Source organism: Rhipicephalus microplus, chromosome 8 (assembly GCF_043290135.1).
Source record: "Rhipicephalus microplus isolate Deutch F79 chromosome 8, USDA_Rmic, whole genome shotgun sequence".
Taxonomy (NCBI): Eukaryota; Metazoa; Arthropoda; class Arachnida; order Ixodida; family Ixodidae; genus Rhipicephalus; species Rhipicephalus microplus.
The window spans coordinates 5,241,971-5,261,560 of NC_134707.1; the positions used below are offsets into that span (position 1 = coordinate 5,241,971).

Sequence of the window (19,590 nt, forward strand, 5' to 3'; positions counted from 1 at the left end):
TATTTACCTAGGCATGCGACCTTCCTCTCCGTGAATGCAATATATGGGGAGCCCACGCATGCACTAAGCTTTTCCGATGGCATACCATTGTTTCCACACTTGACCTTTCAATTTTATCTCTGCTAGAGGCAGGCGGCATGCCTAGGTAAACACTGAGCACCGCACATGTTTGGTATAGAATTCCGATATGGTATTTATGTATAGGCAGCATTCTAGTAGAACAAGTGCACAGGTGGGGACCACTTTTTGCATCTATGCTTGTTCACATACTGTTCGCCCACAATGCCTATTCCCTTTTGCCATTTTCATTTTCATCGAATCAGTTGCTAGATACACCCTGTATCCTGTTGATATGCGAAGTATAATGCACTGCGTACGAAGGTGTCAAATTCACATATCCTAATTCCAAGGTATTACATTTTACATTTCAGCAAACAAAATTAAGTGCATGGATGAATTTCTTGATTGCAATCAGTATGTAAATACCATATTTACTCACGTAATGAATGCACTTTTTTTCTCACAAAATCAAAAAGTTGAGGGGTGCATTTATTATGAGGGACAAATTTTATGAAAACTGTTTCTGGATGAGCAAAAAATGCTGTATAGCAAAAAAAAAAAAAAAAAAAAAAATAGGTCGCTGAGCCTTTTGCAATGGACATACGCGTACACTGTTTGGAAACAGCTTCTTTGTTGCACTTCATGTGTTCAGAAGTTGATGGTGCTATCTTCTGCAAGCTGTTCCCACACCGCACACACACCCCATAAAAGCGTTTCATGGCTATCTTTTCTCCCAATCGTTTAACCGCAACAGTGGTATCTGTTGTTATCTCGAGTGGCCCCAGAAGCGTGTGATACGACGCGCTTTGCCAACTTCAAGGCAACCTCTCACGACGTCCACGACGACGTTGACATTGTAGCGTAGCAAGTAATCGAACATTGCTGCAAGCTACTACCGACGCGTAAAAGCAAACCACCGATAACAAGATTAACGACAAAATACAACCGCCGCCTCGCTGTCCATATGAGAAGGTAGCTTATAACTTGTGTTCCTTGAAGCACGTGCGAATAACAAGTACAAAGAGCAAGTTGCTACCGACGCGACACTTGGGGTGCTACCAGGCTGCGAAAATGGTCACTATCTTTTCTGGACGACAAGCGATTTTTTTTCTGGTTTTCCAGGAACCCGCAATGCACTGGCGATGAATGGCCCTTCGCGACAGTCATGGCGACAACAAATCTTGTTGTTGTCACTCGAAAATTGTGTGCATGTGGTTGGGCCCTAAAGTTTCGTATTTGCAGGCAGCTACCGTCGGTTGGCACTGGCTTTCGTGGCCTTTACTCGCTGTGCGCTTGTCAGCTGCGATGTCTCTACACTCGCACCTTTCATGAACCTCGCTGTGGCCCAGACGTGCCACGCACAGATAGAAAGAAAACAATACGATGCGCAGCAGCGGGCGAAGGCAGGAGAGCAAGCTGACGTGCCAAGGGAGGTCAACATAATAACGAAAAAAAAAATGCAAGAGATCTAACGAGCAAAAAGGCACCATGTGTCGGTTAGCGGGACTGCAGCGGATGAATGTAGGGGGTGCGTTCCTTACGCGAGGGCGGGGGGAATCCAAATTTTTATGACTGGAGTTGGGGATGCGTTTATTATGCGAGTGCGTTCATTAAATTTTCACGAGTAGATACGGTAAATATTCAATTGTTCTGCAGTCAGTCATGTTTCATTTTGACATAGACATAAAAATAATGAAATCATTGGAGCTGAATGTGTTCTCAATTACTTTTTTGTCGAACTCATTTTCAGAAAAAAAAAATTTTTAACTTTTAAAACACTTTTATTAGTGGTCCTGAAATGGGACACATCGAATAGATGGATGGAAAGCCTTTTAATGAAAAAGAGCGAGGCATATGTCCACTGTGGGGATAAGCGGGACTTTCGAACTATACTAATATTTCACAGCGCAGTAGGGGTTGCACTTATGCAAATCACAATCACTTGTACTGAGGCGGTGCGTGGTCAGTACTGTGGTTTATCGGACCCCCTAAAGCACTCTGATCAGGCTGCTTTGGCAATGATCGTCGAACACCATACTACTTTTAACAGAGTGATAGTCTACAGTAATACGCAGCACAGTGAGGTTCGGTCATGACATACTGGTTTATAGGGAAGCTATCCAATTCATTCAGTGGGCAATGTCTTGCTCTCTTTTGATCAGTAGTTGATACAACTATCATAAAGAAGTTGCAAACACAAACGTAGCCGCTGTCACTGGAATGGATATGCGATTGTTTTGTTTTGCATCTTTTACAGCAAAAGCTGTAATCAGATCACAACAAGGGTCGTGTGCACTGTAGTTGTCTGCCGGCGACGGCGCTACTGCCGGTGTACATAACCACTATCAAGCTAAGGAAAAAAAAACTTGGCAAATGAAAAAACCCAAGAACACAATAAGATTCGAAACGTCCGCCGCGTGCCAGCCCAGTTTTCTACCACTGAGCCTCGCCACAGCTTGGCACTCCTTTGCAAACTAGCTTTAGGTAGGCTTGATGTCTGCAAAGGAATCTCATTAATACGAGTAATGAAGTATTTTAGAACAGCAAAGGAACAACCAGGCGTCACACAAAACGAATTGCGTAACGAGTGGGTCGTCAAATGCTCCAACCTATTGCAAAAACTTCAGGTACAATTCTTCATTAAGAAAAGATTGCACGAAATTCCTTGCAAGTGTGTAGCGGGTGCCACGCTTCTGCGAAGAATGGTGAAGTACGGCATAGCGAATGCCTGGCCAATCCTCCACAGTGGGTATGAGACACAGGAGAATGTAAACAAGAATGTCTGCCTACTACACACAAAATACCTTGATTTATGGCGTAGTGGGTACCTTTAAAGTGGGCTTGCAGCAGCTACCCAAAGAGTGTTAAAAAAATGCTCTGAAGGGCCGCTCTTCTAGCTTACACTGTGAGAGTGATGGGCGTTCCACGCAGGCCTGGTGGTTTTCGTTAACTTTACAGTGCTGTCTATTCCACTTAGCACCATGACTGATTATTATTTCAAGATTCACAATCAACATAAAGGAACATGTGTGTGCAGCATTCGCAATCACAGTCGAACTCCGCTACAGCGAACGAAGCTTCAACAAAATTTCCGCTACCACGAAAAAGTCACGATTCCTCGTCAGCAGTTTATAGGAGTCAATGCATAAACATTGTCGCAACAACAAACACTATTTCTTCGATTGTCTCGCTTCAACGAAATTTTAAGATGCGATTCCAGGCTCAGCTACTTATTTCTATGTAGTAAAACCTATATTTAACATTTCAATACATTTTCGGAGCCTGAAAATCCATCAACAAAGTCTAAAACACGCGTCGGCACTACCTGAAACCGCTGCTATACCGCTGCTGTTCAGCAAGCATGGGCGCCACCATTGCTCGATAGCGATGGCAATGAGACTGCCCTGCTTTTGCCACTGACTTGCTTTTGAGCCGCTGACGATTCGAAGCTGAAGCTCAGTCGCTCAGTTCATGATTTCCTTCACGCAGCTGCTGGGTGCAACTGCGGAATGATGCCTTTTCCGATTTCGATGCTTATCAATATGTTCGCGCTTGGCCAGTGTGGTAACTAATCAGAGCGGCTGTTCGCCCGCATTATCAACAAAACCAGCTAGCTGCGAGTGATGGATAAGAATGGCATAGAATAATGCAAAAGTCACCGCTCCACGATACCTTGCCTCCACCTCGGCTTTGTCGAATACTTTTGACGGCAGACAGCTGCTGGTCTTAATGTGGTAATGCAACTGTTTGGTTCGTTCACAAAGGCGGTTTTAGGTGTTGTTTCAGCGTGCTTTTCACCATGGCCTTGCTATGCATGTGTAAGAATCACATCAGAACGCTGCTAGAAAAGAATAGGAAGCAGTGGACATTTTTTGAATTTCATTAATAAACGTTCCTTTGTTTTGCTAGCTCATAAGAGCTATATTTTTTCTATTTCACTACAACGAAATTTTCGCTTCAACGAATTTTTTTCCGCACCCCGTCAGTTTCGTTGTAGCATGGTTCGACTGTACGACATTGAGATACTGCCCTTGACATGATTGATAGATATGTGGGGTTTAACGTCCCAAAACCACCATACGATTATGAGAGACGCCGTAGTGGAGGGCTCCGGAAATTTCGACCACCTGGGGTTCTTTAACGTGCGCCCAAATCTGAGCACACGGGCCTACAACATTTCCGCCTCCATCGGAAATGCAGCCGCCATAGCCGGGATTCGAACCCGCGACCTGCGGGTCAGTAGCCGAGTACCTTAGCCACTAGACCACCGCGGCGGGGCATACTGCCCTTGACATCACAAAAGCATGTACACATGAAAGAAACAATCAGTCTACAGCTCTTGATGCTAAATTAAACTTGTGAAAATGAGCCATATGTACAGAATGGCTCGAAAGAACTGCATTGACGTTACGTTGTGCAATGGTAGCATCAATGCTATGGTAGCAATCGTCCTATTAGCACCTGACCCTGCATGCACACATTTCAGTTTAACTATTTTGTTGTCGAGGCTTGCTTGTGATCTAAAACCTTAATGCACTCACTCAATGAATCTCGGAATAATGCTGTTCCCCCTCCCCCTTCTTTTGTGACAAGTAGGGTATATATTTCAGATCAAACAAGAAACGGTGCAATCAGGGTATCAGCTTTCAATGTTTCATGAGATATTTGTATTACATATTGTCAGGAGTGGCAATGCTTGAGCAGAAACAAGAGATTAGAGAGTATCTTTCCAGCTGATAAAGTAATGCGTTAGTGACAGCACAGGCTTTTTGGTAAATGTGAAATTAAACTGGAACTGTGAGCCATCACGACACGTCCCGGTACAGTAGGGGGCGCTCCATGTCTGATAACATACCGCACCATTCGTAGCGTGGAAAGAAATCCGATTAGGGTGAGCCGATCCCGATGTTGCAAGCAACGACAACACTCATAAACATTCTGGTACGGTGTCCATGTTGCAAGAGTGGCGGTTTAGTGTTGCTGACACAAAAGCAACGTGTACTTAGCTAGGTCAACGAGGAAGCGAAGGTTGGCCCGCTGCTTTTTCTCAACAAATTACAGGGAAGTGGAGGTACCGATGGGCTTGATCAGTGTTGCCAGATGTATCATGGCTAACAAGCAAATAAGTGTCACAAAAGAAGCCCAAGAGAAATGATGCAACTTTCACAACGAAGCATATATTTAATAAATATTACATTCATAAAAATATATGCAATTATAATTTAAAAAACGCCACTCAAATATCAAAGGGTGATGAAAAAAACATGTTATATATATTTTACAGAGAGATATATGCGCAACTATGAGCGACTATGAACTCATTTACTGTTTAAGATGCATGTTTGTCATGGTACGATTAACGTTACTTGAGAATTCTCCCAATTCAGTGGCGTAGCCAGGTGGTGGGTCACCGAGCACGTGCCCCCCCCCCCCCCCTCCTGAAATTTTTTTTTACCATAATAAGCGAAAAATGGCCATTTTAAGGGGGTGCCCCTCCTGAAACTAGGGTTGTGCCCAAATACGCCTGCCCCAACGTATGTTTCACTTCAACATTCAACAACTATAACAAATGTTTTATTGATAAACATGATTAAACACAGTGAATGTGGTGAATGTTTCGGGCTACGGGGAAAATTCCAATAAGCCCCAAAAAATGCAACAAGCGACTGAAAATTCTACGAGTGACTCAACCAAAAAAAGGGGGTAGAAGAGCCCAAATCCTCTTTCTGTAAGCAGAACTGGAAACTAAGCTTAAACCCTACCCCTACCCCACACAGGAAGCTTGGTGCCCACGTTTACACTTCTGGGTTTATAGAAGCGGCACAAAGAGAAGAGGCCTCCGAGTCATAGGAGCCGAACATCGTATGCAATTTTTGGAGCAAAAAAATAACGATAAATCTGACGATTATGGGTTAAACCTTAGTCATGACCTACATTAAAAAAAATGTTAAAGGTCGTTGAGCATCGTGCATGCAGCCTCTCCGCCAAATGCACGGCAAATAAACAGAAGGCATTAGCCCTTGTATTCCCACATCGCTTTGTACTTCAACACATATTTAATTACTTAAGTAAACCAATGACGAATAGTCCAATTAATGCAATGGTTAGGAAAATGCCAGAAAAGTGTCCGACATTGCAAGATCAGCCAAGATTCAATCGTAACAAATGGGTTGTCATCTTGCAGCTTCTATTGTACCTGTAATTTTATTTTGCTTGCTGTGGTCCATAGGTGACATATATATCACACCCAGTGTATGATATATGCCTATGTGATCATTTCTTCATTAAACGGCGAATCACCAGTGATCATGTCACACGAGGTAAAAGTGACGATTGCGCGGAAACACTGTATTGCCGAATTTGAGGCAACCAGTATGCGGGTTTATCAACAAGGAAGCAAAATTTGCCCAGCTGCCTCGCCTCAGCTGTCTTATCTGTGATAGGGACACACAGAACATGTGAACTTGCTTCAAATGTTATCTCCGTTGGTCCTAAAACTGCAGCTACATGTGAGCATATTCCAAGCTCTTGGCACACAACATAGATAGCAAAGTACATTTCCCATGGTACAGCAGTTGTAAAGAACGTGCAAGGTAAAGAACCTCTTATGTAAGATATCCCCTTCAGATGCAAATTATGATGCACTGTCGACTAACGTGTCAAATTCTTGTGCTGTTTTTACAAGGCACATTATATTACATTCTAAGAAAGAAAATTAAGAAACTTGCTCTTATTTTTGTGTGTGTTTGTGAGAGCTTCTGTAGTTAATTGTAGTTAGCATGAAGCATTTCATTATTTTACAGTCAGTCAGGTTTCGTTTTGACATACAAGAATGAAATCAAAGGCTCCAAATGGTTTTTGGTTTCATTCACTTTGCCAAAATAAAAGTAATACTTTTCACGCTGGTAGTGGAACACGGCTTGTCTAACGACCTCTCAATTGTTGTAGAGACTTCAACAAAGCAGTCAGCTACAGTCATACGCAGCACGAGTTTAACTTATGTCATACTTACTATGCAGAAGGTTAAAGAGACACTAAAGAGAAACAATCACTTTGTTTCAGTTGACAAACTGCATTTTGAAAACTATAATACCACATGTTTCACTGTCATAAGTTCATTCTTAGCGGAGAAAATTAAGGTTGAAGTTTCATTTTAAAATTTCCCGCTGTAATCTCTATGCGAGACGTGAGGCATTCCACAATGTATTTTTCGCATTTTCGCAACAATGGCTCGACGAAATTTTCTAAAACCTCATATGCTAAGTCTATGGTACCCACAGATTACAATGTACTTCATTTTTATCAACTGGACGCTACGTAGGACCAAGCAGACACTTTCAAAACTTCTTATGTCACGGTGTTGTGTGCGAGAATTTCAAGGTGGTGGCGGCACCCACATTTACCTTTCGCACGCTTTCTAGCTTACCGAGTGTTGTGTCGCGGTAAGAGTTACGTTTTCGGGATTGCGTAAAATCGTTCTGCTCTTTAGTGTCCCTTTAAATTCATCCAATGAGTTTTGCTTTCCTTTGGCCACACAACTAACATAAAAATGTGGCACACACAAACGGAGCCACCTCTACTGAAGGGGATATGAAAGCAATACCGCTAGTTCGAGCGAAATGTGGGTTGCAGCTACGTCTTTGGCTCTGTTCTGTTAGAGGGGCATCAATATGAAAAACGCTCACCTGTTGAGGCCAGGGGGCTCTGCTCAACCAGGCGATACTGGTGGAAGCGGTTGAGCACCTTGCGTACATTCTCCAGAGGATCAACGACTACCACACTTGGGTGGGCCCGGCAAAAACGCTGCGATCAAAGACCTTTTCGTCAAACCATTGGACACTAGTTCCAGGGAGCAAACATGGGTGGATCAAAAAAAAAAGGGGGGGGGGGGGGGGGCAAAGAGTTTTCTAAAATAAACTAGAGAGGACTTCGGCACTGCGATTGTTCAGTGACTACGGAAATGATAGGTAGTACACGGATTTGCCTTGTCTTCATACTTGTGGGCCTCGAATGGCGCCTGTGGCTTTGTTTATTGCTGTGTTTTGGTTTTGTTTTGAATAAAAAAATGGACGGTTATAAATATTGTGTGCTGATTTGAAATAGTAAGCTTAAATATTAAAGTAGTGAAGTTGAACTGCTGAATATTTACTGATTGTCATTTCATGACAAACCAACTTCAAGCTAGGCGAAGCCAACCGGAGCTGAAAGTACGAAAATTGGACCAACCCATGCATTACCGATAATTTCCATGCTCACTGAAGCACAGTACGTTGCAGCTCCCACAGACACTAGCGCCAGAGTTCCCTCTAGAGTGTTTATGAAAACTATGGAGGAGGGGGTTCTAAGCAACTTGAAACTACTCTAGCTTTTACAGGACCGTCGAAAACGTTTGAACATGCCAATATAGTATGACTAGTAATATAGTGTGACGTGGCAATATAATTAATTGTGATTGATGGATTGTCACTACACCTCAAGAGGACGGTATATAACAGCTGCATCTTGCCGATAGTTACTTAGAGAGCAGAAGACTGGAGGCTTACAAAGAAGCTTCAGCTTAAATTGAGGACGATGCAGCGAGCGATGAAAAAGAAAATAATAGGGATAACTTTAAGAGACAAGAAGAGAGCATGGTGGGTCAGGGATTAAGGATATCATAGCTGAAATCAAGAAGAAGAAATGAACATGGGTCGGGCACGTAGCACGTCGGCAGGATAACTGCTCGTCATTAAAGGTAACTGATTGGATTCTCAGAGAAGCCAAGTGAATGAGGGGGAGACAGTAAGTTAGGTGAGCAGATGAGATTAGGAGGTTTGCAGGTACTACAAAGTGGCAGCAGCAAGCACAGGAATGAGTTGACTAGCGGAACTTTGTCCTGCAGTGGGCGTAGTCACGCTGATGATGATATAGTATGGTTAAAAAATAACACCCGAATACCTCTACAAAGAAAATTGAACTTGTTCCAATCAGGCTTTCTCCAGCGAATAATGGAATTCATTCCCTATGCATACGGAAGGTCACGTTGCCATATATTAGTAGATCCACATACCTCAAACTCAGCCGTGATGTGCTGGCACTCGGCGTCACCGTGGTCAGCACGCACAAGGATGTCGCAGAACTTGTGCACAATGGCCGCCAGTGGTCCCTGCTCCTCAAGGGACTTGGTCAGGTCCAACTGCCACCAGAAAACATGCACACACCACAGAGTATTTTCAAATGCTGCTGTTCCACAATGTTAGCTGGTCCGCTAACAGGGTTCAAGCTGCTACGCTCTTCTAGAGCCTTAGCTAATCGAACGCCCACTGGGAGGTCGGTACTCCAGTATCTCAACTACAGCGAATCATACATTGCGGATGCAGACCGGAAAACACGCATCCCAGTGGACGTTCGAGAGTCCCTGTCCATCGCGCCTATCCCGCACAACATGCACGCCACATTCCACAAAGGTAGACGAAAGGCTAGAGTAGAAGCTTTTCAACGAAACTTCAGGCAAGACCCGAATGCCCGCTATACCGACGCGGCCAGGTACCCCAGTAGAAACGCGTATGCTATCAGCGTCGTCGACTCTCAAGGCCGAAAGTTAGCGTCGGCCACAGTCACAGCATGCAACTCAGACGCAGCGGAAGAAGTGGCAATCGCTCTCGCCACCACCACATGTAAAGACGCCGCGGTGATTTTCACTGACTCGCAAGCCGCTTGCCAGAATTATGTGAAGGGCCGCGTCTCAGCCGAGGCAATTAACATCCTGCAACGGCAAAGCTTTCCACTTCCATATACCTGCGTAATCTGGGTTCCTTGACACAAGGATATACAGGGAAACGAAGCGGTTCACGCCGCTGCCCGCGAGCACGTCAGCCGGGCTGCCTTGGGACCAAAGGATACCCGATTCGTGGCTGCAGAGATGGAGGTAGTAGAAAAACACCTACTCGTCTCTACTTCAACACTACAAACTGGAGCAACGGGTGTACCCTCCACCCCATCCAAGACTAACTAAAGAAGACAGCGTCATTTTCAGACGCCTACAAAGCAATACTACATACATGGGATATTAATGCACCGCCTCTACCCAACGACAGATGGCTACATGTGCCCGCTCTGCAGCGTACCAGACACCCTGGCACACTTGCCCCCTGAATGCCAGTGCTATGCAAACCACGACGTGCAACTGGAGCGGGACCAAGCCCCAAGAATAAACGATGACCACCTAATGGAAACGTGGGAGGCCAAGCTCGTCCTCGAGGACCTGGAAGACCAGCAACAACTCGTCGCCAGAGCCAAGAGGGCAGTCGAAGCCAGAGGGTTCCTGGACTAGGGAACCCTCCCACCTTAGGGTGACACCGGGCCTTGCTCGGAACACTGCTTTCTAATAAAGGTTTACTCCTCTCTCCCTTTCTCTGGTGGCATTTGGCGCGAACGGTTGTCTCTCGCAGTGGGACCCGTTTGCCGGGGGCCCTTGTGGTGAGTCAAATGTTGGCGCTGCCGCCTTGTGTTTGTTATGTTGTTGAGTGTTGTGTAATTATATGTAAGGTTGTTTAGCGTGTAAATCACAGTTGTTATAATAATTCGGCTGACAACATCGTCGATCAAAAAGTAGTTAAATAAACATGTGTTGTTTGGTTTGTTCTGACCGCATCGGCTGTGTTCGTTCACTCCATGAGCGTGGTGGCAGTCTCAACATTCAGACCCCACAACGTCTGCATTCTTCGGGAAGTGATAGATACGTTAATTCTCATCTGTCTACTGCGATTCCATGCATTGTGGCACACTGCAATGGTCCTTTGACATCGCTTTCTTCTTTTTCGGGCTTGCGCGTATGGCATGGTTAAAATAAAAGAGATACGCGGACGCTTCTCAACGCGTGCAACGTGGTAAATTATCTCCTTGCAAGGTTGACCCTGTTAGCGCCGTGTCCCGGCATGGCCGCTAGATGGCGAGCACTCAGTTGAAGTCTCAAATACCAACCCTAGCTTCACTGTCTGCTGGTTTCATTAGGCTTTTTCTATGAAGTGTATGACCGTCTGGATTTTTAGCAGATGACATGATGTCAATGGTGCTGTAACATTCTAATAGCCCATGTTTGTTACACTGGTGTAACAACAAGAACAGAGCCAGTGGCCACTAGCCCGGCTGGCTTTTCTTATTTTCCTTTTTTCTCAGTTTCGTCCTGTTTCAGAAGAAGCAGAATCGAACAGCTCCTTTGTCTTGTCCATTACAAAGGTTCTTGATTGCCAAAGGCAAACCAGTACCATTTGTGAAGTAAGCAATCAGACAATGTACTGCTTCTGCATCCACACGCTACTACAAAGCGCAATGCCAAAAGCATATGAGCAAAATGCTTAACTTATGTTGCACAGGCAGCACAATGAGTTACACAGCCCTCAGCAATTTGTACACTTAAACAACAACACATGGCGCAATGTTGCATCATACCATCAAAAGGCAGTTTCCCATACCTTTACAAGTTCCAGACCATGGGATCTGCAAAAAAAAATGTGATAAAAGGCTTCAATGCACTGAACACACCGCTCAGACAAGACAGAAAAATACGACAGAACTGTGTGAATCACGAGCATCACGAGCAGAGAGCACGCGAGACTCGGAAAGCATATGTCAGCCAGCATCAGTATGCAATCAGTTTCATCCCATGACACAGGTCCTGCCTCAGCAATTAGCATTAGGCTTATTTTTATGGCTTCTTAATTCATCGTTTCACCATTTTAGCTATAAGTGAGCTAACCATAATTTTTATCCTTAATTGACGTTTTTGCTTTTCCCATTTAGAGGTACCCTCAGTTTGCCTGCTCAATGAATACAGGTGGCAACAGTTGCCTTGCTTTTTTTGTCTATTCTGGCATCAGTTGTGTAGTTTGCGATTTTGGCTACCCTATGTCGGTGCTTTTTCTTGCATAAGTGTATTTTTATTCCTCTAACAAAATGACGAGAACTAATAGACAATCATGCTAAGGAAGGAATAGGAGACGTTATTAGACCTAATGTCTGATGTAAATGTGAAGAAAGAAAAGTAGACATAAAAAATAACGCACTGCTGGCAGAGACTAAACCTGCGACCTTCGAAGCATGTGTCCAATGCTTCCCCAACTGAGCTATAGTGGCGGTCATCTCCCCTTCCACTTTATGCAGTATATATGTACATTTTAAAACTTGGAGTGTGAGTCAGCACCGCTAATAGCCATGATGGCGAGTGTCGAAAGCTCAAATTTTGCCTGTTGGACTCGCGCAGAATGTAATCTTACTACGAACTGGCAGATAATTCCTTGGATGCTATCTGAAAAAGTTTCCCAGAACGAGACCCTCGCCATGAATGAAGTGGAAATTTACTTTTCTTATTTCACATTTACCTTACGATTGCCACTAACAACATCCTCTATACTTTCCTTGGCATCATCATCTGATAGTTCTCATTATTATTGTGTCTAAAAAAGCAAAATTAGCCTTTAAATTTCCATTACTTTCCTTCCAATGAAATGATGTGTTTCGATGCCAACGTTTTCCAGAGACCTGTCATCCGAGCTGTTTGACTGGTATGTCAAAGTTCACCCAACTATGTCGCAAACAGTGCTCTTGAACAATGAACCTAGCAAGCATTTTTTATCAACAAGGGCATGGAGTGCTCAGTAGTATTGTCTAGGCACGATACAATAGAAACACAGAACTTGTACATAGTATTTTCGTCTGGTTTATCCCAATATCTCATCTACTCATAAGGCAGTGCGAACTGTCCAATTATCAAAAATCACACAATACATGAATCCAGCGGAATGTTAAGAGATACAACAGAAGAGTGAACATAAAGCAAAAACAAAGGAACATGTAAACGCATCTTTTTGCATTAATATGTTTGTCTAGGTGTAACGATTCATTTCTATGTCAAATTGAGAAATCTGAACATCAATTCACAGACACCAATTAAGGGGGGAAGACGAGCTGCCGCCTCCCCCCTTTCCCCACTAGATTGAGAACTCAGTACCTATGTCTAAAGTTCTGGCTTAATATAAATTGCACAAATAGAAAAAAAAATCTCCAAGTCACAGAAGCTGAACATAACACAATTTTTGGAGTGCAGGAACCACAGTAAATTTTAAGACTATAGATTTAATCTTAGTCATGGTCTACATCAAAGAAATGTTAAAAGTGACTAAGCATCATGCGTGCAAACTTTTTCCCAAATGCACTGCAGGTAAGTAGAAGGCAGCGCCAGTATTCTTGAACAGCATTGTACTTCAACACCTACTTGGTTAAACAAGAGAACCAATGACATCTAGTCCTATTTGTGCAACAATTATAGAAATACCAGGCATATTTTCAATATTGCAAGAGCAGCCAAGGTTAAGAAAACCAAAATCGGTTGTGATCTTATGATTTTTCTTGTGTCTGCAGTTTTTATTCAGCTCGTGATGGTTTGCATGTGACACATACCTTACAACTAGTGCCGTGTATATGCAATAATAACCATTTGTTTAACATTAACGTTATGCACCATGTGGCAAAAATCACTCACCTGCACTCGTGGTACATCTAAATGAAAAAAAAAAACTAGATGCGGTAACCATATAGAGTTAAATAAATTATGCATAAATTTAGCCCACCATTAACATTGACTCCTTCCTTACCCTGACAACAATTTCAAGGAGCTATGTGAGAGCAATGCTGCCTCAGCTTCACTGAGTCAAAAATGATTGCCATTCTGAAAAGTTGCACACATGACAGTTTACTGGTCCAGTTAAATAAGCACATTCCTTTGGTGAATCTGCACATACCTCTAAATATGTGATTCGTCCCACACTGAAAGCGCCAAATGCATACAACTTGAAAAACGACGTTTTTGTTTTGTGTGTGTGTGGTTAACGAACAGCGTATCATAATACGTGCCCTCTGCTGTGGTGAAGCAACTTTGAAAATTTGGCTGGCATTCCCTAAACTAATGTACGAACAGGGCCAGTTGCGGGCAATGACAGTTTTGTTTACCAAAAAGGCTGTCGAAGCACCAGTTTTCGCCAGGCAACAGGAGATCTGCCTTCGATTGAATTGAGGCACAATTGTAGCTGAGAAAAGTATTACCTTTCAAAAACATTTGTCCTCACACCACAGCAGAGAAATATCTTCATCTAAAGCACAGAATTAGCAACATATGAACACATCCTATGTTTAAGGTGTCTCACTAGTATCTGTACGCGTGATATTAATTTAAAATTAGGCGTGTCGACGGCTTTGAGCTCGATAGCGCTACTACTGCTGTCTCAAGAATAGCAACTTTAGAAGCGCGCATTCATGGCGCGCAAAATTTTTAACCCTGCTCTTAACTAAACTAAATGTGCAGCTAGTCTATTCACGTGGCGATAGCCCGCCACCCATAACCCCGTCCGCCAAACAATACTCGGCTGCCTAGTAATGCTAGACAGAGCACGGCACGGAATCTCGACGCCGCTATGGTTCGAACGCCGTTCAGGAGACACAGCGCGCGCGAGGCGACGGGGTGGGCGTGCTTACGCGCAGGCTTCCTTGAAGTCCTCGGTGCTCAATTCGCGGCTCTTCTTGCCGCCCCACCAGAAGCCGACGCGGGGGCGATCTCTGGACTCCATGTCGCACGCACGACTCCGTCTGTCAGTGCATCGTCGCGTCTGGCACGCAGCGAGCTCCTCCAAGCCGGCGGATGTCACCACATGCACCGGACGCACGGTGCTGATGCTGCGCGGAAGGCCATCACGTAATCCAACACGCGCGCCGATGGGGGCCGGTCGAACGCGTCCGGCCGTGGGCAGTGGCAGACGCTCCGAGCACGTAAAAACAGCTTACAACACAGCACGCACACACCACTTCAGCCTTGGCCTGTCAAGCTGCGAGCTCAGAGAACACGGCCAGACACGGCGAGCTCACAGAACAACCTACAGGCGAGCTGCTGCGAATCTGCCACGCGACTACTGAACATGCAAGAAGTGCAAACCTTGTCTTCAATTTCAATAAAAAACTGCACAAATTGTGACAAATAAACGTTTGCAGCGCCATCTGTTGACGTTATTATTAAACAATTTTTTGCATGTTTAAAACTTTTTTTGATAAAATGTTATTTTTTTCAGTCACAGATGACGCTGCAGCACAGCAGTTTTAAAACATGAAATAAATTTTTGTACGTTACAATCATCCGAGATTGTCAAAAATTTCGCAAGTAATGTGATGGAACGCACACACACCGCCGCTGCACGTGACCGATCGTGGTTCGCGGGTTTTCCGCGATCGCTTCATCGCACCGTTGTCGTTGCGCAATATTTTCGCAATAATTTCGTCAGTCCTCGAGCTTGGTTCAAAACAACCACATTCCTCTTCTTTCTTTGCTATGCCTCCTCTCGTCGCGAATCCGTAATCTGAGCGCGATGAAAGGTAGTACGTCCGTCCGGTGATGTACTGGTGGATAAAACTAGGACCCAGTCGACACGTGCCAGCTCTCTGTGCAAGCCACTTTCACGAATGAACGGAAAACGTGACGACAGAACAAAACAGGGCAATTACATGAACTATGTAGCGATTAAATGAGCTATCAGCTAGCTTGAATTCAGATGTGCCCGTTTTGAAACGCACACCGCAAACTGGAGTTGAACGAAATAACGGTGCCCCAGCAAGGCGTTTCCAGAACTGTTTTTAATGATGTTTACTTTATAAATAAGCATGTATATGTTATTTCGCAGCTCAAGAGTGGTCTTGCAATACTGGGGGGTTATTTACCAGGCAAAACTCTGGGATCGAACGCACGAAAATTGGCGGGTATACGCCCCTTACGTGCCAAGAGCTGTGGGGTGACGAAAGTGGTTGATTGAACATGAGGAAAAAGGGGGAACGGAGAGGGCGACGGTGTGAAAAGAGGAAAAGCCTAAGGCTACAGTGGCTAGAATATTGCAACCACTGTAGTAAGACAGAGCAATGGCTGAAAAACGGAAGTTACGGTGAAGGGGGGGGGGGGGAGAAAATAGCAAGGGAATGGGAAAGATGAGAGAGTGAGGAGCAGAAAAAGGTCACCAGGCTCGGTCCTCACACCACCAATGCTTCACTGCAATTTTGTTGTTTCAAATTATTTTTGCGAAGTGCAGGTCGATTTACCAATATTTTCAGAAAAACACGTTTACATATGGTCCGTAAACTAGTGTTATAATGGAATGTGACGCTTTGAAACTAGGACAGAAAGAAATAAATCAGCCGAGCCAGCCGAAAGAGCACTCAGTTCCCGCAAAGAAAAAAAAAATCCCGCATCTTCACGAAGCTATGTGATGACGAGTGGACGAAGCTATGTCCTAAGGTCCATAATGTGTATACGCTGAAGCCGCCGGCTAGTATAAGGACTGACGAACGGATGGCGCAGGTGCCATTATGCATTGTGCTGTCATATATTTGATGTGCACATAAAGTCGTTTTTTTTTTTACACAAATGTTTTCGTTTTTCATTGTGCAGGTGTTCGGTTTTGTGGAGCGTGACGGACGCGGCTCGGACCTAAGGAGCTTCGCACCGGATGTATGGATGGATGGATATGGCTGTACCCTTTAGATCGGGCGGTGACTAGCGCTACCAAGCCGTAATACTTAATGAATCAAAAACTAGATTTATTTTTTTTCTTTAAAAAGTGAGTTTGAGGATTCGTACTTTGCGGTGAAGGGTTTAATTTTCACTCGTGCCTTGACTTTAGCCACCAATCAGATAACCTCCTTCTAGTTAAGTCTACCCGCTTAAAGGCTATTTTGCCCTCCCGGTCCCTAAACCCCAGTGCTTTGAAAAACTCTGCGCCATCATGCTGAACTATAGGGTGAAGCCCTTTAAAGAACATTATCAAGTGTTCGGCAGTTTCTTCTTCCTCTCCACACGCACTGCATACTGTGTCTACCCCTTCGTATTTGACCCGATATGTCTTGGTTCGCAGTACTCCCGTCCTCCATGGCCTCAAACAGTAGAGAACTACCCCGAGTATTATCATAGATCCTTTCCTTGGCGATTTCCTGCTTAAAAGTTCGAAAGATCGCTAGTGCGGACTTCTTAATCATGCCCATTCTCCACATGTCAGTATCCGTTTCCTTCACTTTCTTCTTAACCGATAGTTCTTTTTGGTCTGGCCACCTGCTGTTTTCTAAGTATTTACTAGTCAATTTCCTGGTTCGCTTCCTCCATTTTGTATCGACATTCTTCATGTACAAGTAGCTGAAAACCTTCCTAGGCCAACGCTCCTCCCCCATTTCTCTCAATCGCTTCTCAAATTTTATCTTGCTGCTAGCTTCCCTGCCCTCAAATGATGTCCAATATCACCTTGTACTCTCTGATTTGGTGCATTCCCGTGAGATCATAAAGCAAGCCTACCTATTCCACGTTGCTTAATTTCTAATCTTGCTTGAACTTCTGATCTCATGCACAAGACCGCATTGCCGAACGTCAGCCCAGGAACCATGACCCCTTTCCATATTCCTCTCACAACATCATACCTATTGTAATTCCACAGTGCCCTGTTTTTCATCACTGCTGCATTCCTGTTACCTTTAGTCGTCCCGTATATTTCGTGTTCCCTCAGGTACTCGGTCCCATTGCTTATCCATACGCCCAGATATTTGTATTTATCTGTTATCTCTAACGTGAGCTCCTGTATTCTAAGCTCACTACCGTCGTTGTCATTGAAAATCATGACTGCTGATTTTTCCTTGCTGAATCTAAACTCTAACCTATCTCCATCATTACCGCAGACGTCCATCAATCTCTGCAAATCTTCCTTGTTGTTGGCCATCTTCCTTGTTGTTGGCGGTGGTTGGCCACCGCCACTTACCAACCGCGCCCACTAGCGGAGACATTCCGCACAGTTGCCGCGCCATGTTCGCGCGAGCCGAGTACGTTAGTTGTGGGGCTGGAACTTGGACATGCTCGCATCGTCTGTGGCATTACATATCGTTTGACGCCACTTTGTCAATGACAAGGAAAGACTCTGCATATCATCCAAGACAGCCGCGTTATGCCCCTAGGATTAACCAACTTCGCTGAAGGTTTTTATACTCGGCTAGAGTAAAATTATTTTTTTACCGTTACGGCTAGCTGTTCTTTTTAGGCTAATATAATCTTTAATCAAAGCTAGCTACTGTTTAATACAGAGCCGAGTCATGAATAAGTTGGGAGCCATAAAAATAAAGTGGATGGAAACATTCAACGCTACAAAACTCGTTAGATGGCAATTTCGCTTCAGAACATAAAATATTCAAACTCTCAACGACTTTCACTAATCGAAACATAGCGACACCTTTTAAGTAGACTTCAACGATAGCAGTGGGATGGGGCACATTCGCAGCACGTTTGATTGACCAATGAACAACCGGTCGATGAGCGAAAGCTTCAATTTACTCGCTGACATGCATCGAAATACCCGACGATCGAGTTGGTCGAGTTCCCGGCGAGCGTCGGCTGCGTGTCCAAGCGCAGGCAGCCCTCCTCACTAAATCACGCAGCGTAGTAAATGACATGCGAGCATCTTGTCGGCCACTGAGAAACAATAAAAAAATTAAGTATATATACCTTCGCACTAATGGTGTCAAGCTTGAAGAAAGGTTGCTTGGTTGACCTTATTCATTGAACCCACCATGGGGGATCGGCCAAGAAACGCTCAATACTCAGCACTTGTTTGTTCATTTCTTTGTAGCCTGGAATCCATGGCGCGTACCCACTCTGGGGGATCTCAGTACTTGTACACCCCCCCCCCCCACAGGCACAAACTCAGACCATACATTGGCGTAATAGATAGAAGCGCTGCGACTCGTGAAGGGGGAGGGGTTGTCGCAACGTCTGGCCCATACAATGACCTAATAGGGATGAGGGGGGGGGGCGCTGTAACAAACTCTCACCCCTCCCCCTGTATGTGAACCCTGCGCACGCTTTTGGTGGGAACCTAATCCTACACCCAGGGATGCATCGCGAAGAGAGCGGGACGAGTAGTGTGGAAATAAGTTGGCCTGCCATTGCCGACGCCAATGTCTCCCTCTCATAGCCCTTCTTTTTCCTTTCCTCCATGCCGTATCGACACCGTGTACGCCGCCCCAAGGAGAATCGACTTCCAGCTCACGCCAGTGGCGCACACGCACCGCGATGGCACTGGGCAGACAGGCCTTGGTTTTGTTCCTGCTGCTGACGTGCATGATTCCGGCGTTGATTCTGCGCGTGGTCGGCGAGCTGCTGTGTTGGAAATCCGAGCGGGACCAGGCCGTCAAACTCGACACCGCAGCTGTGGTTGTGCGCCTTATTTCAGGTACACAAGTGACAGGATGAAGAGGAGAGAGCACGGCGGTGGCGTAGCCAGGGGTAGCACACCAGGCCCGTATCCCCCCTCCCTCCCCAACCTGAAATTTTATTTCGCCATGACACACAGAACGGAAGATGACTATATCAAAGCGGTGTCCCCCCCCCCCCCCCCCGAAAATGTTATGGACCATCTCCCGATGGGAACCATGATGGGATGCGAAGCAGCATCGGTGCGCTCGCCATTGACCCGGCTGAAACGGGCG

The 19,590-nt window shown here is 44.9% G+C and overlaps 1 protein-coding gene across 2 annotated transcripts in view; it reads right to left on the reverse strand.

Annotated features, from left to right (window-relative positions):
• LOC119163988 (inositol-tetrakisphosphate 1-kinase) overlaps positions 1 to 14,956 on the reverse strand; it is a 21,576-nt gene extending 6,620 nt beyond the window's left edge. For both annotated transcript variants that reach the window (XM_037416080.2, XM_075870821.1), the window contains exons 1-4: positions 14,569 to 14,956; positions 11,514 to 11,538; positions 9,110 to 9,235; positions 7,746 to 7,863 (exon numbers count right to left, since the gene is read on the reverse strand). In XM_037416080.2, coding sequence (XP_037271977.1) covers positions 7,746 to 7,863; positions 9,110 to 9,235; positions 11,514 to 11,538; positions 14,569 to 14,660 — 361 coding nt within the window. In that variant the 5' untranslated portion in view covers positions 14,661 to 14,956. The remainder of the gene's footprint in view (positions 1 to 7,745; positions 7,864 to 9,109; positions 9,236 to 11,513; positions 11,539 to 14,568) is intronic.
• Positions 14,957 to 19,590: the final 4,634 nt, after the last annotated feature.